A 25,039-nucleotide genomic window follows, 5' to 3' on the forward strand; every position below is an offset into this window, starting at 1 on the left:
ACTTTGTGTTAGGAACAGGGTTCAAGTCCTAGCTAGCCACATGCTGAGACCTTAGGCTCTTTTTTCAAATTGAGGTAAAGTATACACTACATAAAATTTACCATTTTAACCACTTTTAAGTGTATAGCTCAGGGATATTAAGTACATTCACCTTGTTGTGCAACCATCACCACCATCCATCTCCCAAACTTTTTCATTTTGCGAAACTGAAACTCTGTACTTATTAAATACTAACTCCCTTATTCCCCCTTCCCCCAGCCCCTGGCAACCACCATTCTACTATTTGTCTCCATGAATTTGACTCTAAGTACTTTATATAAGTGGAATCATACAGTATCTATCATTTGTGTCTGGCTTATTTCACTTAGCGTAACGTCTTCAGGGTTCATCCATGTTGTAGCACGTCAGAATTTACTTCTTTTTTCAGGCTGAGTGATAGTGCATTGTATGTACAAACGACCGTTCCCCCATTCATCAGTGGGTGCTGGGTTGCTTCCACCTTTTCCCTGTTGGGAATGATGCTTCCAGACCTTGAGCTCTCAAGCCCAAGCCTGGGTTTCCTCTTCTGTGACAGTGAATATGGCTGAGTTACTTCTGCCTCCCGCAGAAGCCCTGCTTCAGCCGGCTCAGCATCTCCTAGGGCCCCCACTGGCACCCCAAGCCTCTCACTCATCTCTCCAAGGAGGGGTTATGCCCCCTCATCTGACTGCTCACTTTGTAGCCGCCCACTCTGTCTTTGAGAGGGATGCGGACACTGGCCACTGCTAGCATGTTTCCTGTCCCAACATTTCTGGGACCCCACAGAGCTTTGTCCAAGGGCTTGCTACTTTGGGCGGCAAAGTAACAGTTTTGTACCTTGTTTAGCTCACACAAACCATCTCTACTTCTGTGTTGGGTTGGGAGGGAGATGGGACATGCTTTCCACCCAGTTCAAGTCAAAGTCAGAAGCACTTTGCTCACCCCACCCAGACCCCCAGTGCCCTGCTGAGGAGCAAGGAGGATTTTTCCAAGACTCAAGTTCTGCCTCCGGAGGCACAAGGCAGCAGTGACTCTTGGGTGTCCCCGGCTTTAGCCCCTCCAAGCGAAGAGCCTGGGGAGGTGGAGCGCACACTACAACTCCCAGAGTTCCTCCGGCTCAGGGGGCGGTCCCTGCCCCTCGCGGAAGACTCTGACTCGCCAACCGGAGCCCAGAGCGGGGCGGGGGCGGGGGCGGGGGCGGGCCCCGCGGGGCGGGGCGGGGCCGCGGGGAAGCAGCCGGCGAGCTGCGCCGCGGGTCAGTCGCGCGGAGAGTGCGGGGTCCGAAGAGAGGTCCCCGCCGAGGGTCTCGGGCTGGAGCCGCGGGACCTCGCCGGGCCATGGGTAAGCGGCTCTGCGGTTCGGCCCGGGATGGGGCGGTAGGCCCCGTGGGAGGGGGAGGTTGCGGCGCCAGATCTCCCCCGGCCCTCGTAGCCGTCGGTGCTGCGTTGGGGGGGGGGGGGGGGGGGCAGCGGGGCCGGGAATGGACTCGGAGGCGAGGATGCGGGGACCGAGCCTGGCCCCGTGCCCCCCGCCCGGATCGGGAGGCTGAGGCTGGGTGTCGGCGCGCGCTCTTCGAAAAAAGGAAAGACAAAAAGTTTTGGCGGCCAGGGGCTTCCCGGGCGTTTATCTCGAAACTCTTCTCGTCGTCTCTTGACTGAAATTTACCAAGTCCTGTACGGTTCTGTCATCCCACTTCCTGCTGTGGTTTTCAATCTCGAGCTGGTCTCAGCTAATTTGTTGTGACAGCTGTCCGCAGCAGTTCTCTGCCTGCGGCCCCCCCGCCCCCCCGCCGTCACGTCCCGGCGGTTCTCAGAACCCGCCGGCGCCGCCGGGCAGGGGCACCGGGGTCCGCTGGGTGCGCGGGGCGCTTTCCACTGCGGCCGCCGTTTCCTGAAAGTGACTCTGCGCGGGTTTTGAAGAACTTGCTCAATGCATTTTGAAGAATCAACTGTCCCTCTTTCAGCCGAGGGGTGTGCTGCTCCTTCGGCGGTTACCGGCTCCTCGCCCCCTGCCCTTTCTCTCTTTTCTCTTCCCTTTTTTCTTTTCTCCTCTGGTCCCTCCTCTTCTTGTCTCCTGTCCACCCTCCTCTGCTCACCCTGCCGCCCCACCCCACCTCGGGCAGGGAAGAAGTGGCTTTCGTCTTTGCTCTGGTCTTTTTTCCTGTCTCTCTCTTCTCCCCTCGGGTCTCCGGAAGGCACGGGGTGGCGGCCCCGGGGGTGAGGAGCGGAGGCGCTCGGGCTGCGAGCGTGTGAAGAGGAGTGTTTGGCTTCGTGCTCCGTCTGAGCCGCGGGCCACAACCCGGCTGCCTCATCTCGGCCCCTGCGCAGGGTTCAGGGACCAGGCCGGGCTCCGGTCCTCCAGCCCCGCGGACGCCGGGATAGGGTGGGGATCGCCGGGTGCGGGACCCGCGAAGGCTCAGGGTGCGGGTCCGGCGGCACCGCGCTGGCCAGACCCAGGGTCCTTTTGTTTGCGGGGTCGTCAGCTAGCGAGGAGGGGTCCGCGGGCAGAGGAGAGGATAACAGGGGCTTCTTGTCCCCTCCCGAGCACCGCTGTTGGGGGACGTGGGGTCTGTGTGTCCACAGGCCAGTGCTAGGGCAGAGGAGGAATGGGAGATGGCGGCTAGTGGGTTGGGCCACCGGAATGGAGTTCCAGAGTCCATACAAGCGCGTTTGGGGCCTCCAACTTGGAATGGCAGAGGTAGAAAAGGACGTCAGAGAATCAGCCCCTCCTTCTTTGATTTACAGTCTGAGAAACTGAGGCACAGAGACCAGCCCTGGTCTGACAGTGGGGACGAATCAGGCCTCTAAGACCCCGCCCCTCTCTCCTCCGCAATGGTCTCCTGTTTTCCTTGTGGGAAACTGGCCTGGGGTGGCCCACACTCCCTCTTGGAGGTTGCTTTGCTGGGTGGGAGAGCCACCCTGGGGGGGCTCTAGGAGGCGAGTGGACAAGGTGAGTGGCAGAGGAGTGCCCCGGGCAGAGGTCAGGCAGCCTTCCTCTGTCCAGGCCGTGCCTCTACTGTTGGCCCATGTCTGGTACAAGCTGCCGCCGAGCCTGGTTTCTCCATAGGTGGGATGGGTGCACGAAGTGTAGTTCGTGGGGACACAGGAAACAGTCCATAGGTGGAGCTGTTACTGTTATCATCAACTATCACCCAGACTTGGAGGGGAGGGACAGTGGGGATTCAGCCCCATCCTGGAATAGGGTCTTTTAGGATATCCCAGAGCTGGCTAATGAGGGGCCAAATCCCAGTGGGGCTTGGGAGTCGGTCACCTCACACTTGGTGCCCCCATGCCCCCAGCTTTCTACACTCAAGGTTGTCACCTTGGCCCCAGCTGCTCCCAGACCCTGTCCCCTCTTCCCTCAGCTGAGACCCTGAGGGAGGGCTGGGTCGGGAGCTGCACCCTGTACTCTCTGGGCTGCCATGTCCAGGTGGCCCGTCTGTCCTCAGTGCTGGCTGGAACACAGTCCTTGGAAGGTCCCCCCTCCCCACACCACCCTGGAGCGAGCTCCACATGGAGACTCCACCAGGCAGCCAGCTCCTGGACCACAGAGTGGACTGACCACTTCAAAGGGTGTCTTTGTTTCAGCTCCAGCTCAAGCTAAGAGAAACTTAAGCCAACAACCTCAGGCGAGGAGGTGTGGCCGTGTCTGCTGGTTGTTATTGAGGCTGCTGTTACCATTATTGTCGTAATTGACACGGTGCTCCCAGTGGGTGACTTTTCATGAAAGGAAGTGTCGCTTCCTTTCCATCACACCAGGGTGAATGAGGCGGGGCAGGCGGGCAGGCCTTGAACTAGTCACAGCTAAGCTGCTCTCAGAATCAGCAGTATCTGAGGTCGGGTAGCTCACATTGCATCCATGAAGTTCACTGGGGCTTAAGTTCGTGGAGCATCTGCTCCCTGCTGGGCAGGACTCTGGGCACTGAGACACAGTGCAGAGTGAGCAGGACAGGCTGACCTCAGATCTCACAAAGGATGTGCACACACATACGCACACAGTCAGGTGTGGTTTGTGGGGGGAGCCTCGTTTCTCGCTGTGTTCTGCTTAGAACATTGGGCCCATGGGGTGTAACACACCCACCTTATAGACTGGGAAACTAAAGCACAGAAGCACCTATGTGGAGTAAGAGCCCCCTCCCCATCCCTCCTCCTGCCCCACTCTCATCTGCTTTCAGCTCATCTGGTAGGGCAGGTCCAGGTTCTTATCAGCAGATCAATGGGAATGCTGTGATGGGTGCCTGCAGATCCCCCAGGGAGAATGGGCAAATGGGCACCCTCTGAGCACAGAGAAGGAACTTGGGGTCTCCCTGCTCTCATTAAAAAACTCTAGATCTCAAGGTTCAGTGTCTTGGGACAGGCAGACTGCACTGGTTTCAAATCCCAGCTTTGCCACTAGTAAGCTGTGTGACCTCAAACAAGTTATTGAACCTCTCAGAGACTCAGGTCTTGTATGTGTTAAAGTGGGGGGAAATAATACCCACTGGGTGCTGGGAAGATGCAGTGAACCAGTGTACAGAAGTGCCTAGTCCAGGGCCTAGCAGAGACTGATTTCAGTTGGTGGAGTACGTAGTGTGGAAAGAGAGGGAGGGGGTGGCTTGAGAACAGGTGGGCTTCACTCCCAGAGCCTCCTAGCTAGTGACTGAAGTTAATGTCTTCACCACCACAGTTTTAGGATCCATGGTTAAGCTTGACTTCCACAGAGCCGTAGAGTTGAACAGAAACAGATTCCTAACACAGCAAGGGCCTGAGCCATCCTGTTGCCCAGCAGCTGGCCATGCCCCCTCGCTGCCCGTGAGGGGCTGGGTCACAAGGGCCCCCGAGATGAGGAAATGGCAGGGGGCTATGAGCCAAGTCCTGCTGTCATCATCAGGGCTTCTCTCACAGTATTGTGCAGCTGCACAGAACTCGGGAATAAGCTCGACAGGGACACACAGGGCCCGTGAGCAGGAACCTCTGAGCACTGCAGAGGGAGACCTGAATCTGTAGGGACACGTGGTCCTGCAGAGCAGGATGCAATATCAGAAAGGTGTTATTATTTTTAAAATAATTTCTAAATTTAAGTGCAATTCAATCAAAACCCCCGTGGTTTTCTTTTCTTTTTCTCTCTCTTTTTTTTAGGGAATGTAACAGTATTATCATAAACTTCAGATGGAATTTTTTTAAGAGGAGTGATGATGGGGTACTTGTGCTCTGGATAGTAAGTTGTGTTACAAAGCTACAGAAATTCGACTGCATGGATCGAGCATTCCACAGTGAATCAAGCAGGATAGAAAGTCCAAAACCAACCCCCAAAGTCTTCCTTACAAGCCTGTAGATTGTGGGAAAAGTAGCATTTTTAATTATTGGGGGAGGAGATCATTCAGTCAGTACTGGGACCACCCACCCATGGGGAAACAGGGTTAAATCCCTACCTCATACCTTATAGATTCCAGATAGATTAAACAGATAATAATCACCATTGTTGCTTCCTGAATGGAAAAGGTGATGTTGGAATGGCATGCCTTTTGGAGAGCAGAGGTTTTCTTTTTGTAATTGAATCCACCTCAGTCACATCTGAGGGCATCTGCGGCTTTGTGCTCAGAGGGGAGCACATGGGCAGCAGCGGTCACTCAGGAGCAGGTGGGTTTCTCCTGCCTCTGCGGCTGGAAGACTGGGATGGCTGGTCCATAAGCCCCTTCCCCCCTGCAGAGCCAGGAAAGGGGCCCAGCTCCGCTGTCTCAGGCCCTGCATTGCGCGGTGTGAGAGCTGGGAGCGGGGAGGCAGGAGGACTCACCCAGCACCTACAGCAGGGGGTTTCAAACTTATTTCTCATAGTAGAATTCTTTTTCCAAATGAAGATTTACCCAGAACCCTGATCTACCAATGATTGGGGAAGAGAGGGATAGGCCAGCCTGGGACAGGACAGGCTGGGGAAGGAGGACGAAGACTCTCCCGCCTCCCTCATCCAAGGCTGCAGGAGTAGGGGCCCAGAAGGCCCTGCCAGGCCTGTGTGGGAGAGAATGGAAGGCTGGGTTCACTCAGGGACTGAGTGGCACACAGAGATAGAGTGTTTCCCTTTGTGACTCTAGGGCAGCTCTACCTTTCCCATCTGGGGTTGGTGACCTCCTTTCCAGGTAACCCAAGCGCTCAACTCCAGGAGATTTTCCCAGGAGAGAGTGGCCCAGGCAGAGCTCACCAACTCCAGAACCGAGCAGGAGGTACTAGGGCCACTCTGGCCTGGTGGGTCTCAACCTGGCTGCCCTCTCAGATCCCCTGGGGAGCTTTAAACCCTGATGCCCCTTGCAGGTCCTTAAATCAAACTCAGGTGGGGGTGGGGTGGGGAGATAATCGTCATGTCTTTTAAATGCTCCCCGGGTGATTCCAGTAGGCCCTGGTCCCACCACCTTACTTCTCTGAGGCCTGAGGACAGCGACTTTGACGTGTAGCAAATTTGCAGGAGGGCTCCAGTGAGAAGCCCCATCACAGGAACAGATGGAGAGAGTTCTTTGGAGCTGAGCACTTTCCCTTCAGCGAAGAAGGGAGAGAGGAAGTGAGAGCAGAGCAGAGAAGGCAGGAAGGGAAAGGAGAAAAGTGGGGGCGGGGGGGGGGGGGCGGTGCACAGGTGCGCCAATGACCCGGAAGGCTTTGGGATTCACGGATAATTAGCAAAGGACGCCAGTGTCTTTCTCTCCCCATTTCACAGAAGGGAAGACTGAGGCACAGAGTCGCCCAAGGACCTAGTTGGAAAGGCATCAGTTGGGGGCAGAGGCGGGGGTCAGTCGTTAGCACTACAAGTCGGTAGCCTGCAAGGATGGCCCAGGCCCAACTCTTTCCTGACAAGTGTTAGGCTCGGTTTCTTTTCCAGGCTTATTTGGACTCTCCATTGAGGCTTCACAAATGTTGGGGATACAGCAGCCACAGTAGTGGTGAGGCCAGGCCCCTGGACTGGTGGTCAGACAGACCTTGTTTTGAATCTGGTCACCCAGGTAGACAAGTAACTTAATCTCTCTGGCTTCTTCTGTGCAACCTGCCCCCCGCCCCTCTCCAGCCTTTAAAATGGGATTCCTCTGGGACTCAATGAGAGAACATACATGAAAGGACCAGGAACACAGAGCCAAGAACCCACATGGCACCCTTGTGAACAGTTGCCCAAGGGGACACTGTCCAGTGGCCAGAGGTTCTACAGCTCACGTTTCTGGGTACCACTGGCCTCGCAGGTCACGCTGGCGCGGGTTTCTCGTTCTTAAGGAGATTCTTTTTCTGTCTGGGATGGAGGGGGATTCTTGCAGGTTCCCAGCGGTAAGGATTTCCTGAGCTGGAGCAAACCAGGAGAGTTCATGCAAGATTAACAAAAAGGAGAAAGGAAAGGGAAAAAAAAGAAAAGAAAAAGTGTCCAGAAGACATGGGCTCTTGGTCTCACACCTACTTCCAGCCAGAATGGCTGCCAGTGGCTATGCTTTTGCAGTGGCAGGGGTGTTGTCTTTGCAGCCATCAGCTCTCAGGACGCCCTTAGTAAAATCGAGCCCTTGGCTCCTCCCTGCCCTCCATCAGGTTGTTGTGAGACTCTCATTCTGGCTTATTTGCCACCTATTGTGTGGGGGTGCTGGGTGGCCTCACCAAGCTGTCAGGAGGCCAGACAAGCCACAAGCATCTCAGTCTGGATGGCCCATCCGGATAGTGTGAGTAGCTGAGGTTGACTAGAGAGAAGTGCTGTGCTTGGTTCGGGGCTGGGAAGGGCCACCCGAGGAAGTGAGTTGTCAGGTGAGACCTGAAGGGTCACCAGGAACCGTGCAGGTGAGAGAAGCATGTGGCCTAATTGGGGGCAGTTAGGACTCTGCTGATGCTCAGGGAAAGGTTGGATGCTTCACCAACAGGAACTTGCTTTCTTCTTGATTATTCCTGGAGGGTCTACGGTCCAAGCAACCCGCATGGTGCTTTGGGGGCCCACAAACATGGGAGCCTCTGCAGCCTTCCCAACTCAGCTGAGCTGCTACAAAAACTTTCTGCCTGGTTGTAGGGTGGGTTTTGGAGACAGGATTTCCCAGAATACCACGGCTGCAGCCCCAGCCTCCTCTGACTTGACCCCAAGGTGATTTAGGGTTTCCTTCAAAGTTGTGGAGAGAGGGCTGGAACAGAGGAAGGAAAAGTGGCAGGTGTGGCATTAGCGGGGCCTGGTGGAGCTGAGAGGGGAGGAGGGCAGAGTCAGGGGAGCCCTGTATGCATTTAGAGGGCCACCTGCAGCAGCTGGGGACCATGTGCAGAGGACACGCTACAGAGGGACAGCGAGGACTCACCCCCACCTGGTCCATTCAGACGCCCTCCTGCTACCTGCTCTTCCCTGCCAGTGTCTCATGTTCTCTCCCTCCTCTCCCCTTCTCTTCCTCTTCCTCTCCTTCCAGCACCTCCTATCAAAGGGAAAAGGAAACAGTCAGAGGACAGTGACCCTTTAGACCCACCTGTGTCTCCTCAACCCGATGGTGAGCAGAGCAGGAGCCAGAGCCCCATCCAGCTGGAGGTGAGTTGAGCAACCCCCCTGGGGCCTCTTCCCTGCCCCTCCCTCACCCCCAGGTGAACATGGAGACTCCCTGCAGATGTGTTCTCTACCCCTCCATCCTGCAGAGAGCCCGAAAAGGGGCCCAGTCTTGCTGTCCCAGGCCCTGCACTGGGCGCTGGGAGCTGGGCAGACAGGAGGGCTTGCCCATCACCTCTGGCTGGGGTCTTAGGCTTGGTTTTTATAGCAGAACCCTTTATCAAATGAGGATTACCTAGAACCCTGATCTATAAAACAGATAAAAGCACTATTCTGCATCCTTCCATCCATCCAAATTTATAACGTGGACATTAAAGTCACTTGATGAGATCAACGCAGCTGGGTTGACTGGTGCAGTTGGAGCAGTCAGCCTCAGCTTCGTGCTTTTCAGCCATTTGCTTCGGTGGCACAGGCTGGAGTAAAAATCCTGTTTCATGTAGAAAACTAGCTGCAAATGGGGACAGGTTTGAACAGGTTGCCCGGAGCTCAGAGGAGAGGAAAGAAGAGCACATGCATTTGAAGAGCTGTGGTCGGCGCGCCTTCGTTCTGAGGCTGCACAAAACAGCTGCCTTGGGCTCCAGTGTGTTCCAATTTCATAGGTAATATGTGAGCTGGCTCATTTATTACCAGAGGTCTTTGATTAGTCAAAATCACAGACATGGTACTTGAATAGAATATTTTTGGAACACATGGCTCTCTGCATGGTTCTAGGCCCTGGTGGTTTCCATTCTTCTCATGTTTGGGGCCTCCCCAGCCAGGACCTCAGCCCCAGCCCAACATGAGCCACCAGCCACATGAACAGCATCAGCAGAAATTCCCCCTGGGAGCAGAAACCAAAAGACCTGTGCATCTGACTGAAGTGCCAGTCAGAGCCCAGGACAGGGTCTCCCCTCCCTGAGTTAAGCACGTGGACAGCAGGTCACAGAGGCAGGCCCTGCAGAGCCAGGGAGCACCAAGCACCTTTGTTCCTTCAGCTTGGACCACAGGGGCCACTGGGAGCCCTGGGGCCACTGAGCCTGCCACCAGGAACTCACAGTCTTGTAGACAAGCTGAGATGCAGATGTGACACATCCAGAGCCAGCTGAAGAAGTGATCAGAAGCTTGGAAAAGGGACAAGACTGCTCCCATGGCCACCTTTTGAGCCAGGCCTCTGTGGACCCTGACCCGGGGTCCTGGGGACTAATAGCTGACACTCGTGCCTTTCTGACCCCAGGAACCACCACTGCAGCCCAGAGCTGGGTCTGGGGGTCTGCTCCCTCCTATGGGAGCCTGGGGTTGGGGGCTACACATCTCTTTCCTCCACAACAGCCAGTGGTTCTGCCTGTCCCCAGCCTCCATCAGCTGGGGGCTCATCCCACTGCCTCGTGTTCTTTCCCCAGGACTCCCCCGAGGCAGGCGGGGAGCGGGAGGAGCAGGAGCGGGAGGAGGAGCAGGCCTTCCTGGTCAGCCTCTACAAGTTCATGAAGGAGCGACACACACCCATCGAGCGGGTGCCCCATCTCGGCTTCAAGCAGAGTGCGTCCCTGGGGTGCAGGCAGGGAGGGGGGTGCCCGGCAGGGGACCCCACCCAGGCAGGGCATTGGGGCAGCTCCTCTGTCCTGAGTGACCCTGGACACTGCCAGCCCACGGGGATTGCACACAGAAAGGGTGCCCCCCTCTAGGTACAGGGCTGGCAATGGGCGGGACTGGATTTCCATCCTCCCAGGCCATTGGACCCCCACTACACAGGGTGCAGCCCGCCCAGCCATCCCATTGGCCCTGCCTGGGTATGTGCTGGTTCTGTGCCTGCCTGACGGCCTTGGGAACAGACTTCTGGCTGCCCCCTCATCCCACCAAGACTGACAGTGGCCCTGCCCTGTCTTTTCTCCAGTTAACCTGTGGAAGATCTACAAGGCCGTGGAGAAGCTGGGGGCCTATGAGCTGGTAAGGATGGCACCTGAGTCCTCATCCTGCTGTATCTCCAGACACATCCCAGCTGCACCCCTGGGGAAGGTGGGGAAGAGAGTGAGCCCAACAGAGCTGCCCTTACCCCTAGACAGGAGGATGAGGCAGTGTCCCAAATCCTGCCCTTTCCCCAGCTCCCGTGTGCCTCAGGGAGGAGGAAGGACCTGCCTTGCCCGCTGGCACTTTGCTGCTCAAAGCAAGATTTCCTCTCTTTCCCATCTGTTCTGTCCTCGTGCTCGGAAAACCGCTTGGGCTAGCATTCGGGCGGCCCCTGGGAGGGAGACCTGGCTGGTGGCCAGGGGAGCCCCCTCTAACCTCCCCGCCCCTGCTGTCGGAAAAGCAGCTGCAAAACTGTGTCCGAGTGGGGACCCTGAGCTGAAAGGATCCCGCAGCCAGGGGGTGCCCGTCGGCCATTCCCTCACGTGGCGCCCTTGTAGGTGACTGGCCGCCGCCTCTGGAAGAACGTGTACGACGAGCTGGGGGGCAGCCCGGGCAGCACCAGCGCCGCCACGTGCACGCGCCGCCACTACGAGAGGTACAGCCGGACCGCCGGGTCACACCTGGGCCTTCACCCCCCTCCCCCACCAGGGTTGGAGCAGCAGGGCTCTGGTGGTGGAGAGCAGGCTGCAGGCCTCCTGGACAAGATGAGGGAGAGCTTGGGCCCCACAGCTGTGGGTTTTCTGTGTGCCTGCTGGGCAGGGTGTTCACGGCCAGGCTTGCAGGAGGCCAGGTGGGCTTAGAGAGGTGGGAGCTTCCTGCCAGCCTGGCCTCCTGGTCAATGTGCCCGGTTCCTCCTCAGGTTGGTCCTTCCATATGTGCGGCACCTGAAAGGGGAGGATGACAAGCCCTTGCCCCCCTCCAAGCCCAGGAAGCAGTACAAGATGGCCAAGGAGCCTCGTGGGGATGACGGGACCACTGAGAGGCCTAAGAAGGCCAAGGAGGAGAAGCGGGTAGACCAGGTGAGCTCTGAGCCTGGCTGCAACCCACCAGCTGACTCTGGGCCTCTCACAGTGCCCCCTACCCGTCCTCACCATGGCCACAGAGCTCCCTGCCTAGAACACCCAGAACTCCTCTGAGGGCAGCACTGGTGGGTGCAATGGTCGTGTGAATTGTTCACTACTTGAGAGCCCTCAAATGAGGGTACATGTGGAGTCTGAACTTCACTCTGCACCTCATTCCCCAGTCCCTGTGTCCTGACACCAGGCTGTGTCTATTCAGAGGATGGGACACCTTTTGAAAATTTTGCACAAAGGTGCTAGAAGGGCTAGCAGAGGCTCCTGGGTGCCCCCTTGGGACCCTGCTATCACCAAGTCCCCAGGTCAGGGTGCATGGTTCACACCCAGCCCTGAGGCTTGGCGTTTTCTCATTCCAGGTGATGCCAGGAAAGACCAAAACAGACACCCCTGACCTGTCAAGGCTTCCTAGCCAGGAGCCCTCCAGGGACAGCATAGAACAGCGAGGCCCAGCCTCTGGGCCCTCTCTGCCCTTTGTGGGTGTCAGCGGCTGCCCTGAGGCCTACAAGCGGCTCCTGTCCAGCTTCTACTGCAAAGGGACACAGGGTATCATGTCACCGCTGGCCAAAAAGAAGCTCCTGGCCCAGGTGAGCAAGGCGGAGGCCTTGCAGTGCCAGGAGGAGGGCTGTCGCCATGGGGCAGGTGGGGAGCCCCAGGCACCCCCAGCTGTTCAGCCCCTGGAGAGCCCCCGGAGCCCAGGAGGGCCCTCTGAGAACTCCAGGCACCGGCTAACACCTCCAGAAGGAATGCAGGGCCCTGGTGTCAGCCTCAGGGAGGAGGCCCCGGCGGGCCCTCGCCCATCAGCCCCCATCTTCACTGGCTGCTTCCACGCCTACCCCACCGAGGTGCTGAAGCCCATCAGCCAGCACCCCCGGGACTTCTTCCCCAGTCTTAAAGGTGGGGTGTTATTAGGGCCCCCTGGCAAAGAGGAGGGGCTGCCAGCCAAAGAGGCCCAGCTGGTGTGGGGCGGGGATGCCGACCGCCCCTCTGCATTCCACAAGGGCGGCTCCAGAAAGGGCAGCCTCTACCCCAAACCCAAAGCCTGCTGGGTATCCCCCATGACCAAGGTCCCTGCTGAGAGCCCCGTGCCCCTGCCCACCTTCCCAAGCAGCCCAGGCCTGGGCAACAAGCGCAGCCTGGAGGAAGAGGGCTTGGTCCATGGAGGCAAAAAACTGCGGGCAGTATCTCCCTTTCTTAAGGAGGTGGATGCCAAGGAGTGTGGGACCAAGTCTGCGGGGCCAGACTTGGCCGTCTCTTGCCTGCTGGGCCCAGCCCTGGGGCCTGCCCTCCCAGAGGCCTACAGGGGCACCATGCTGCGCTGTCCACTGAACTTTGCTGGCACCCTGGACCCCTTAAAGGGTCAGGCCACACTCCCCTTCAGCCCCCTGGTCATCCCAGCCTTTCCAGCCCACCTCCTGGCCACGACAGCGCCCTCGCCCATGGCCGCTGGCCTGATGCACTTCCCCCCGGCATCCTTCGACAGTGCCCTGCGTCACAGACTTTGCCCGGCCTCGTCTGCATGGCACGTGCCGCCTGCTACAGCCTATGCAGCGCCCCATTTCTCTTTCCACCTCAACACCAAGCTGTAGGCCTGAGCCCGCAACGCTGTGCACAGGGTCTGATTCAGCCCAGGACGGGTAGGCACTGCCAGGGGGCTCTGGGCTGGGGCCCCCTCCTCAGGAGAGCTCGGCTGTGCCCAACGCAGGGACGTGCCCTTGGCTGGGGAGCCTGGCTGGGGAGAGGCGGTGGGAAAACTGGGTTTACCTCTCAAGGAGGCAGCCCGAGCCCAGGGACTGGGGGCCCAGTGGTTGCAAGGCCCTGGGAGAAGACGTTGTAGGGGTGACAGCTCCCAGCTGGGGCCCCAGAGCAGAGGCCAGGGCAGGGTAAGGGGCCAAGGGGTGGGCTGGTTAGCAGCGTGAGGTGTCCAGGCTGCCTATGGAAAATCCAATAAAACCACCTGTGAATCCACACAGCCCTGAGGTGTGTGTGGTGTGGACCTTTGCAAGAACAGCGAGGTGGGGGTTGTGCTTGTGGGTGGTGCCTCCCATAGGGTGACACAGGGGAGCCAAGAAGAGGGACCTGCCCAGCACCTGTTCGGCCTGAGATACCATCCCCCCAATGAAGAGCAGGACCCAGAGCAAAACCCATACCTCAGCAGGCTGTGCCCGTCGTCCTTGCCTTCAATTTGCTTGGCCAGTCGAACCTCAGGACAACTGCCTGTGACCTTCCTCATGGTACAGATGGGGGCCTGAGGCTCATAGAGGGCTGGGGACTTGCCCAGGTTCCCCCAGCAGGTAAGTGGGGGAGCAGAGCTGTGCACTCAGGCGTGACTCCAGCACTCTGAGCTAAGCCACAGGGCCTGGCTGGCGGGAGGCCCTGCAGCTGTTAGCAGCACTCCTAGGGGCTGAGGGTGCGAGCAGGAAGCGTTGGTCTGCCTTGGTGATGGACAGACTTGCGGGGCTGCTGCTGAGTCTTCCTGGTGAGCTCCCCATTTCATCCCCACTTGCCTGCCACACAGAGGGGCACACAGGAGGTTCCCACTAGGGGCACCTGTAGGAGAAGGGGGATTGAAGGGGCCACAGTCTTGGCCTGGCCACCTGCCTCTTTTCAGATGTGGTTGCTCCAGGGGCTCAAACCCTGCAGCCTAACGCCCTGCTTCCTACAGGTTCTGCCTAGAGAGCAGTACGCCCCCACCTGTCTCAGTGGGAGGAGGCACCCCTGTCAGAGGTATCGCTCCCCTCCCTTCCTCAAGCTGCCTGTTCTCAGGAGCCAGGCACAGCTGCCTGCTGAGCTTCATAGAGGTTCCTGGAAAGGCAGTGCCACTGTTGCCCCAGGGTCCTGACTTCCAGCCTCAGATTTATCAGCTGGCGATGGGGTAGCTGGCAGGTGGTCACTGCTGTTGTGAACACTCAGGCTCAGCAGGGACATCTCCAGATTCCCCTCCTCCCTCCTTTGGGGAGAAGCCAGGCACCAGCCCAGGTAGCCTGAGCTCTTGACTCCCGCAGGCACTCACATGCTCCCATCCCTCTGAGCCTCTGGAGTCTCTGTGGTTGACAAGAAGCAGGGAGAGGACCAAATTCTCCTGCCACCCTCCCTGCAAGTGCCCTGGGTGCTGGGCCGCAGGTCTTCAGGGTCAGACGCCTATGGGTAGGGGCATCTGCTGTGTGGGGGCCCTGCCTGATATGGGGCAGGGTTGCTGGGGTCCCCTTCATTTGCAAAGCCACAGCGGCCTCACCCTGGCACAGAGGTGGACTGGCAGCCTGGCAGCAAAACTTGAGCTCGGGAGGCTCAGAGCCGTGATGGTGGCACCCTCTGGAGGCTGCTCTGGGAAATACTGCTTTCCGTTTGAGCATCTTCCTGCTGAGCTGGTCCCCACGGGGCGCTGCTGTGGCTCTGCTTGGGCATCAGCAAACATCAGGGCTGAAAGTGGACGTGCTTCCTGGAAAACCTCTGTGCCCTGTGCCCTGCAGCTCCAGCGTGCTAGCTTTCTGTGATTTTTCTCACTTCTTACACTTCCTGGGGTGGCACCATCCCTGTTTACAAATGAAGCAGCCACTCTAAGAGATCCTGTAGCTTCAGATGCCAGGCTGGGCTGAGCTGAGTGCCTGGCCTGCTGGAGGGGCATCCTGCACGTGCTTCCTGGCACTGCCACCCTAGGTGGACAGGTGCACCCCAGGTCATCTTGGGTTTTATACTTTGCATTACCTGCCATGTCCCAACAGTCCCTGACTCTGCCCTGAGGACTCACAGGCCAGCACCTGCTTTTGAGGCATACACCGTGTTTCAGGGTCCCCTTCCAAACCATCTGTGGTGTTTTGAGCTGTTGGCAGTGGTGAGTGGAGGCAACTCTGAAAGGGACGTCCCCACAGTCTTGGCCCTTTTCCTGGTGACAGTCTAAGGAGAGGCTGTTTGACAAACACTGAGTGTCTATTTCCACTGGGTGCCAGGCACTGTTTTAGGTGCTGGGTGGACACTTCAGTGCACAAAACCTTTAAGTTTCTGCCTTCATGGAGCTGACATCCCCTATAGAGTAAATTAAAAAGTGAATACAATACAATATCCGAAGTTGGGGAGAAAAATAGTGCTGGGAGTGGGTTGTGCAGTTTGTTGTGGCAAAACATAACTTAGCATAACCTTTACCACTTTAACCATTTTGAAGTGTACAATTCAGTGGCACTGAGCACATTCACAGTGCTGGGCCGCCATCACCACTGTCCATTTCCAGGGTGTCAAGTTTTAAACACAGTGGCCAGAGGGGTAGAAGGTGGCATCTGAGCAATGGCTGAAGGAGGAGACAGAGGCTTCTGGGGGGCAGAGCAGTGGGGACGAGGTGCATCAAGGCCAGGGCAGGGCAGGCACGTGTCTGAGGATCTGGAAGGCTACGAGGTTGGAGCAGTGTGAGCCTGGGGAGCAGCAGGGCTCAAGAGGTGCCTGGCGCTGCATGTCTAGAGCCTTCCAGGTCTCAGAGTGAGCTGGGGGCAGAGGAAGGTCCTGGTCTGGGCTTTAACAAGAGTCCTCTGGCCTCTGGGTGGGACTAGATGTTGGGGGCAAAGGGCAGAGGGGCAGGGAGCACACTCACAGAGGCTCAGAGGCAGCGTGTTTGCACACAGGTCTCTTGTTTTCCAGTGAGTGGGAAGTGAGGAGGGTCACCGAGGATTGGGGTGTGATGTGAGGGAGATGGGGGAACTGGAGACCTCTGATAGCTGGAGCGCAGTGGCAGCGTGCAGGGCCCCGCGGTTTCTGGAACCCCGAGTTCACTCCTGAGGTTGGCAGCAGGAGTTTGGGTGAGCCTGGCAGCCTTCTCCCTATCACCCTGTGAAGCTGGAGTAGGGAGGCTGGATGCTGCTGAGTGGCAGTTGTGTGGGAGAGGCTGGTGAGCAAGAGAGGGACCACCATGGTAGGGGGAGGTGACGACGGGAGGGAGTGGGGGACCCAGGATGCAGGTCCCTGTGGGTTCAGAGGACCGCGGGCACCCAAGGAGGTGGGCTGGGAAGAATAAGGGGCAACTGAAATAGCTTAAGTTATTGGATGATTTCATGGGAGTGAGTGGTGTGAGGGTGGCAGAGAAATCACTGGAGCAGAGGAGGACTGCAGAAGCCGGGATGTGGAAGCCTTGAAATCAGAGTAAGGGACTTCCCCGGCGGTCCAGTGGTTACTACTGGGCTTCCACTGCAGGGGACGTGGGTTTGATCCTTGGTGGGGAACTAAGATCCTACATGCCGCCCAGCCAAAAAAAAATTAAATTTTTAAAAATTAAAAGAAATCAGCGTAAATAGGACAGCAGCGGTTTGGGGCAAGGGCTGCTGTCTGCAAGGACTGGGGACGACGACACAAGGTCCGTGGTCGAGTGAGCAAGGACACAGCGAGGTGGGTGGGTCTGTTCTCCTGGTGTGATCTTCAAAGAGGGGAGCCCTGCGGTCTGGAAGCACAGGGGTCGCTCAGCCCACTGAGGGTAGGGTAGCATAGGAGGGGGCTGCAGGGGAGTGGGCTCAGGGTGGGCACAGCCAGCGGGCTGGCAGTGGGAGGGAGGCACTAGAAGGGGTGGCTGGGAAGACTCCTCCGTTAAGTGAGAGATTTCCATTAGGCTCAAGACCAGAGGCTGCAGATGGTGGCCTGAAGTTGTGTTTAGTCTGACCCATGTAATTTTTAAAAATGTTTTTGTAACTAGTTGCCAGCATTTAAAAATCAAGAGATTTCACATAAAAATTTGGGTATTGGGCTTCTCTTTAAAAATCAGAATTTCTGGACACGAGGGGGTCACTGCCTGGAGCTCAGTGGTCGCTGCTGCCCCTTGGTCAGGGTATACCCGCCCATCCACTACAGCCCTGCTTGTCCCCAAGCCCAGGTTGGCCACCCAGTCTCTCGTGGATGTGGGCGTTTCCACACTCAAGCCAGAGCCCTGCAGCCGCTCAGACGCTAGGCGGCAGCTTTCGTTCCGTTGTCATACCAGCCAGGCTGGCTTCCTAAGCAAATGACTCCAAGAATGTCCTGCTGGAAGACTCAACAGGGCTTCCAGACAGGAGGGCAGGGCAGAGTTGGGTCACTGCAGAGTCACCTGTGCAGTGTCCCTTAGTTTCTAGGCTGCAGAGGCAGGTAGTAGTGGGCTAGATGGGATAAGGGCACAGGTGCCCCCCCAACCCCCACTCCACCACCTCGCCTAACTCTTAAGGTATCAAAAGCCTTTGCCCCACCCTGGGTCACATCTGCACATCTGTGAAACGAGTGCGGTCCCTTCCAGGTTCTGCACTGTGACCAGAGCGAAATGCAGATAGGGTCTAGTGACTGGCGAAGGGCAAGGACCTTCCCCCTGAACACATCCTGGTCCCCAGAGGACTGTCCCAGCTCCCCTGGGCTCCTGGTCCCTCCTGGAGAGCCAATACCACCTGCAACCAGCAAGCGGAGCCACTGCCCAGCCCTGTTTGTGAGGGAAGGGGCTGCTGGAGGGAGAGCAGGAAGGGGTTCCCAGGCATGGAGGGGCGGGCTGCCTGCCTGCCTCCACCCCTTCCACAACGATCCTGACTGTCGGGTTCTTGGCTTGGTGTTCGTGATTCCTACCCCCTGCCTGGCCTGGTCACCCCTCCCTGAGGGAGCAGGGGGTGAGGAGGAAAGATCAAGAACCCCGAGACCGACTTTCCCACAGGTTCAGGGAGGATTCTCAGGCCCTTTACTTGCAAACAACAGAAACGAACTCCCACCCAGTCAGGAAAGCACCTGCGCAGCTCACAGGACTGCAGAGAGAGCTGAACAGCCAGGTTATGGGGGCAGTGGCCCTGTGCCCCTCTCCGGGGCACTGCCCTGGGCCGGCTCCCACGGGCTCCTCTCTTCCCAACCCTGCATTCAACGACATCAGGCTGGTAGCTTAAACTAGGCCAAAGTGAGAGGATTTGTACCCTCCCCAAGCCAGCACTCCAGCATTTACCAGCATACCACTGCCATCTGGCTCAGCTCTGCTGCCTTCCCTCCCAGGGAGGGGTCTCAGGGTAAGGACAGATTTTTCAGGAAAGAGAATCTGATCTCAGGCCCGGTGCTTACCTGTGTTCCCGAGGCTCAGGCCTGTTAGCTCACAGGAAGTGTCTCTGCCAGGTAGACCAAAACAGTAGCTGCCACACTGGTGACACCAGACGAATAGGCTTCACTGGGCCTCCATTTCCTCATCTATAATATGGAAGTAAGTAATTTCTACCTCAAGAGTCATGGGCATGTAGTGAAAGTGCTTTGTAAACTAAAGTTCTGGATGAATGTGAATCATCAACTCCTTCCCTGCACTTCTGCTTGGCCAGCCTGACCACCCCCTGCCCTGCCCTGCCCTTTACCTCAGGGCTTTTGAAATTCCTGGTGTACTGACCGCTGCTCTCTTGCCTGGCTTCTGACTCAGAGTCACCCTGACCTTTGGATCCTGTCTGGTCTGGGACAAGAATGGCAAATCTGTTTCACCCCAGGTACCAGCTCTGATTGATAGTGGTTTGTCTGCAGCTTTGGGCTGACTCAGTGTGAAAGTGATGTAATTGATTAGTAATGTCTGCCAAGGGCCCAGGAGGGAGAGGATGCTCACCTGCCGCAGAGCTGCCACATATACGCATGATGACTAGCTGGTGACCACCTGATGACGGGCTGTCTAACTTAAACTTAGGTCCCTGACCTCACCGCCACGTCTCAGCCACAGGTCCTGTGCAGAGCTGTCTGGTTTCCCTCCCACATAAGCAACGGTTGTGGGGGAGCAGGGTTTGGGCCAGGGAGCCAAATCCTAGAAGCCTGGGCTGGACATCACTTGCCCATGAGCCACTGAGTTGAATGCCTGGGTAGTAATCAGGGAGGCAGCTTCTTGGGGGAAATCCAGGTAGGCTGCCCCCAAACCTGCAAAAAAAAAAAAATCTTTCCACATGGGCTATGTGGAGAGGGATTATCTATGATCAGCTCCAAGAGTAGAGTGGAACAATTCTAGCATCACTTGTAGAGTAACTGAAGTGCATTTGAGATGGCCTTGAGTACTGGGGAAGTCAGGAGATGATACATTAAAAAATCATTCCAATTCTAACTTTGATCAGTTCACCGCCCTGCATAAACCTTGCCCATGATCTCCACTGCCCTCAAGTTAAGCCCCCTTAGTGTGGAAGGTTCTTTACTGGCCCTGCTTCCTCCCAGTCTCCTGACTCCCCACCCCCGTGGCATCCCCACTCCCATGGCACCCTCACCCCCCATACACAGCCTCTGTCTGGACTGAGCTCTGAGGCAACACTTCAGCTCCCCAACATGCCTGGCCCTCCCCTGGATCTGGAAGCACAGAAAACACTGATCTGAAAAACACTCTCTCCACTGCTCCTACTCTTCCTTCCAGCCTCACTCAGAAGTCTTCTGAGGAAGACTTACTGGCTCAGGTACCCATCCCACGTGCCTTCACGGCACCCAGCGCTTCTCCCATCTTGCCGCTGCAGGACCTATTACAAGTCTGTACCTTCCTCCAGACTGTAGGCTCCCAGAAGGCAGACAGTGTTTCCTGTTCACCACCAATCCCCAATCCTACCTACCTCCACAGGACAGGTGCCCTAGACCCACCCAAATTATATTTTTATCCAAACTACTATGGTACTTGTGCCTATTAGTCAACATCAGGACACCCCTTCCCCCGGAGTGGGGGGAGCTGCCTCTGAGTGGCCCCCAGAGGGCTCTTACATGCACAGGAGCCATCCCCAGGTTATTTCTGAAGAACTGTTCCTCACCTCATCAGCCCAGAATGTTGGTGGCCCTGGACAGGAGCAGCTCTTCCCACCAGTGACCTGGGCCAATTCCCCACCTGGCTTTGGAGAAAAGATAGAACCCAATCTTGACTACTGCTTCAGAAACATGGGCCAAGCCCCATTCCCTTCTCCCCTAAACACACACACACACACACACACACACACACACACACACACACACACACACACACACACACACACACACACACACACACACACACACACACACACACACACACACACACACACACACACACTTGAAACCAGGCAGGGAGAGAAACAAAATTTTATTTACATTTCAGGAAAAACAGAAGGGAGACACAACAGAGACACAAGCCATAACTGTTCCTTGAAGTTGCTATTCAACCCCACCCATATGGCAGGTGCTGCTCCCAGTTCCTGACATGGGTCTGCATCAGTATCTAGACCTCCAACTACCATCTGCAGCTCCAGGCAGCTCCACATCTTGGGATTTAGCCAAACTCACTCCCTGCCTCAGAGAAAGGAGGAAGGTTTGTCTTCACCCTCTTCTGAGGCTTATCTCTCCAAATCCTCATTTCCAGTCTGAGAATCAACCTCCACTCCTGGACCAGTGGTTAAAACTTTTGAAACCAGGAGCAGCAGGGACTTTGGGTCAAGGATAATGGAATAAAAGGAGAAGCCAGAGACTCTGAGGAGGATCTGGCCATGCTGAAGCCTCTTGCCCCTCTAGGGGCTCCACAAGGGAACTGCTATGCTCTGATGTTGCATCCCCCCAAATTAATATGTTGAAAACCTAACGTCAAGTGTGTTAGGAGGTGGGGCCTCCAGGAGGCGATTAGGTCATGTGAGCAGAGCCCTTGTGAATGGGATTAGTGTCCTTATAAAGGAGGCTGAGGAAGCTCTCTTGTCCCTTCTGCCAAGGGAGATCACAACTAAAAGACGGCCTAGGAAGGGGGCTCTCACCAGACACTGAATTTGATGGCATCTTGATCTTGGACTTGCCAGCCTCCAGAACTGTGAGAGACAAATTTCTACCATTCATAAGCCACCTAATTTGTGGCATTTTGTTATAGCAGACCAAACAGAGTAAGACAAAACCTAGGAGTAAACCGCTGGTGCATGCACAAAGGTGATTACACATGTGTAATGTGCTTGTGTTTATAGGCATGAACATGTGTATACATGTAATGTTCATGTGTGTGTGTGCATGTAGGCATGTGCTCATTATGTAAGTATGTAGCTGTGATATCAAATAAAAGATTAGCCATTTCTCCAACTCCCTTCTTATCACATCCCCATATTTCCCAAACTGGAAACTTGGGACATGTGGTTCATTCAACAAGAAATTTCTAATTTGGGAATTGAGGTATGTGAAAAGAAAAAGGAAACACTTTCCATGTTTTTAAATTAAAAATACACAGTGAAATGTGATTAAAAAACTGGTGTTGGGACTTCCGTAGCAGTCCAGTGGTTAAGACTCTGTGCTTCCATGGCAGTGGGCGCGGGTTAGATCCCTGACTGGGGAACTAAGATCCCTCCTGCTGTGTGGCATGGCAAAATAATAATAAAATAAAGCAAAATACAATAACAACTAGTGTTATACATTGCTGGTGACAGTATAACTTTATCACAAGCTGCTTAGATATATGGAAAGTCATAAAAATATTCATACCATTTGACCAGTGGTCTTATTTCTGGGAATTTATTGTAGAATATGATTGGAGATGTTTGGCAATAGAAAAAAGGGTACATGCCTCTCTGCATCTGTAGCACTGAAATTATGAATAGGAAGGCTATGTAGCAAAATGGAAATATAGATAGATAGGTAGATAGATAGATAGATAGATATCACGTTATTACTATTTTTTAAATGAGTATTTAGTAGTATTCTTTGAACATAAGCAATAGGAACTATCTGAGTAATTTAAGAAAAGTATGGAAAGGAGATGGTGGCTTATAAATGTGAAGTACTAGGGAATTCCCTGGTGGTGAAGTGGTTAAGAATCTGCCTGCCAGTGCAGGGGACATGGGTTCGACCCCTGGTCTGGGAAGATCCCACATGCTGCGGAGCAACTAAGCCTGTGCACCACAACTACTGAGCCCATGGGTCACAACTATTGAAGCCCATGCACCTAGAGCCACACACTGCAACGAAGAGTAGCCCCCACTCACCACAACTAGAGAAAGCCTGTGTGCAGCAACGAAGACCCAACACAGTCAATAAATAAATGAAAAAATAAATAAATTTTTAAAAATTCCCTTTAAACAGCAACAACAAACATGAAGGACTAGAGTAGGACCAGGCCTTGGAAAGCACAAGTCAGATCTATGCATGGGATGTAAGCAAGTCGTAATAATTCTGTTCCCCGTGTCCCCAGTCTCCTGGCAGGCAGGAGCCGTGACCCAGCTCTGGCCATTGAGGTCTGTTATGGACTGAATTGTGTCCCCTCATTTCAAATATTAAAGCCTTAACCCCCAATGTGATTATATTTGAAGACAGGGACTTTAAGGAGGTAATTAAAATTCAGTGAGCTCATGAGGGTGGAGCCCTAATCCAATATGACTGGTGTCTTTAGAAGAAGAAGAGACATCAGATCTCTCTCTCTCTTGCTCTCTGAACAGAGGAAAGGCCATGTGAGGATGCAACAAGAAGATAGCCACCTTCAAGCCAGGAAGAGAGGCTTCATCAGAAAAAAAAAAAAAAAAAAAAAGGAAGAAGCAAAAAACTGACAGAATGAAGGGACAAATAGACAGTTCTACAATAATAGAGACTTCAATACCCCACTCACAACAATGGACAGAACAACTGGATAAAAGTAAGGAAATAGAGGACTTAACACAATAAACCAACTAAATCTAACAGACATATACAGAACAATTCACCCAACAACAACAGCATACACATTTTTCTCAAGTGCACGTGACAGAACATATGTTAGGCTATAAAGTAAGTCTCAATGGATTTCAAAAGTTAGACATCATTAAAAGTATCTTCTCTGACCACAGTGGAATGAAGTTAGAAATCAATAACAAAACTAAAACTGGAAAACTCATAAATGGTAGAAATTAAATAATATATATTTAAAAAACAATGGACCAAAAAAAGAAATCAAAAGGAAAACTAGAAAATACTTAGAGATGAGTGAAAACGAAAACACTTAAAAACAGAACTATCAGACTTCCCTGGTGGCACACTGGTTAAGAATCCGCCTGCCAAGCAGGGGACATGGTTTTAATCTCTGGGCTGGGAAGATCCCACATGCCTCGGAGCAACTAAGCCCATGTGCCACAACTACTGAGCCCATGTGCCACAACTACCGAAGCCCGAGAGCCTAGAGCCCATGCTCCACAGCAAGAGAAGCCACTGCAATGAGACGCCCACACACCACAATGAAGAGTAGCCCCCACTCGCCACAACTAGAGAAAGCCTGCGCACAGCAACAAAGACCCAACTCAGCCAATAAATAAATAAATAAATATTTTAAAAAAGAAAAAAAAAGAAGCTTCCCAAGTAATTAAAAAACAAAACAAAACAGAACTATCACAGGAATTTCCTGGTGATCCAATGGTTAGGACTCCATGCTTCCACTGCAGGGGGCACTAAGATCCTGCAAGCTGTGCAATGCAGCCAAAAAAGTCAAACCAAACCAAAACAAAACTACCCTATGATCCAGCAATTCCACTTCTGGGTATCTATCCAAAGGAAACAAAATCACTATCTCGATATACGTACGCTCATATTCACAGCAGCACTATTTTCAATAGCTAAGACATGGAAACAACCTAAGTGTACAGTGGCAAATGACTGGATAAAGAAAATGTGGTTTATATACACAATGGAATATTATTCAGCCATAAAAAAGAATGAAACCCTCGGACTTCCCTGGTGGTGCAGTGGTTAAGAATCAGCCTGCCAATGCAGGGGACACAGGTTCAAGCCCTAGTCTAGGAAGATCCCACATGACAAGGAGCAACTAAGCCCATGCGCCACAGCTACTGAGCCTGAGTGCCACAACTACTGAAGCCTGAGCACCTAGAGCCCATGCTCTGCAACAAGAGAAGCCACAGCAATGAGAAGCCCATGCACTGCAACAAAGAGTAGACCCCGCTCGCCATGACTAGAGAAAACCCACACACAGCAACGAGGACACAACACAGCAAGGAGACCCAACACAACCAAATAAATAAATAAATAAAATAATAAATCTTAAAAAAAAAAAAGAATGAAACCCTGCCATTTGTGACATGAATGGATCTTGAGGGCATTCTGCTAAGTGAAATAAGTCAGACAGAGAAAGACAAATATCATATGGTTCCATCATTTATATGTGAAATCTAAAAAACCCCAAACTCATAGATATAGAGAACAGATTAATGGTTGCCAGAGGTGAGAGGTAGGGGGTGGGCAAAATGGGTGAAGTTGGTCTAAAGGTACAATCTTCAGTCTTCCAGTTATAAGCAAGTCCTGCGGATATAATTTACAGCATGGTGACTATACTTAACAATACTGTATTGTACATTTGCAAATTACTAAGAGAGTAAATCTTAAAATTTCTCATCATAAGGAAAAAAAATTTGTAACTGTGTGGTGATGGATATTAACTAAATATTATGGTAATCATTTCATGATATATACATATATCAAATCATGATGTTGTATACCTAAAACTGATACAGTATATGTCAATTACATCTCAGTAAAAAAGGAAAAATAGGGACTTCCCTGGTGGTGCAGTGGTTAAGAATTTGCCTGCCCATGCAAGGGACACAGGTTCAATCTCTAGTCGGGGAAGATCCCACATGCTGCAGAGCAACTAAGTCCATGTGCCACAACTACTA

At 54.3% G+C, this 25,039-nt stretch overlaps 2 protein-coding genes across 5 annotated transcripts in view; one reads left to right on the top strand and one right to left on the bottom strand.

Moving 5' to 3' along the window:
- The first annotated feature begins 1,245 nt into the window (after nt 1–1,245).
- ARID5A (AT-rich interaction domain 5A) lies at nt 1,246–13,455 on the top strand. 2 transcript variants are annotated; one of them, XM_057743607.1, is made up of 7 exons: nt 1,246–1,359; nt 8,396–8,511; nt 9,906–10,041; nt 10,397–10,449; nt 10,908–11,005; nt 11,270–11,429; nt 11,843–13,455. In XM_057743607.1, exons 1-7 carry the CDS (start codon nt 1,356–1,358, stop codon nt 13,070–13,072), a joined length of 1,797 nt encoding a protein of 598 aa, XP_057599590.1. In that variant the 5' UTR covers nt 1,246–1,355; the 3' UTR covers nt 13,073–13,455. The 2 variants fall into 2 exon arrangements, with proteins under 2 accessions (XP_057599590.1, XP_057599591.1); XM_057743608.1 differs by lacking the exon at nt 9,906–10,041 and having other exon boundaries at nt 1,344–1,359.
- The window catches only part of KANSL3 (KAT8 regulatory NSL complex subunit 3), an 88,203-nt gene continuing 64,788 nt past the window's right edge, over nt 1,625–25,039 (bottom strand). The window contains exons 24-27 of one of the 3 annotated variants that reach the window (XR_009054868.1): nt 20,201–20,278; nt 19,036–19,337; nt 15,232–18,638; nt 1,625–8,401 (exon numbers count right to left, since the gene is read on the bottom strand). The gene's annotated coding sequence lies outside the window, so the exon portion shown is untranslated. Of the gene's footprint in view, nt 8,402–13,434; nt 18,639–19,035; nt 19,338–20,200; nt 20,279–25,039 lie in introns of those variants that run through there. The other 2 variants (XR_009054867.1, XR_009054866.1) reach the window with 2 other exon arrangements.

This window comes from Hippopotamus amphibius, chromosome 7 (assembly GCF_030028045.1).
Source record: "Hippopotamus amphibius kiboko isolate mHipAmp2 chromosome 7, mHipAmp2.hap2, whole genome shotgun sequence".
NCBI lineage: Eukaryota > Metazoa > Chordata > Mammalia > Artiodactyla > Hippopotamidae > Hippopotamus > Hippopotamus amphibius.

Coding starts and splice junctions, on each gene's coding strand:
- ARID5A (XM_057743607.1), top strand. Junction 10,450..10,907: donor AGCTGGGGGCCTATGAGCTG/GTAAGGATGGCA, acceptor GCGCCCTTGTAG/GTGACTGGCCGCCGCCTCTG. Junction 11,430..11,842: donor AGGAGAAGCGGGTAGACCAG/GTGAGCTCTGAG, acceptor TTCTCATTCCAG/GTGATGCCAGGAAAGACCAA.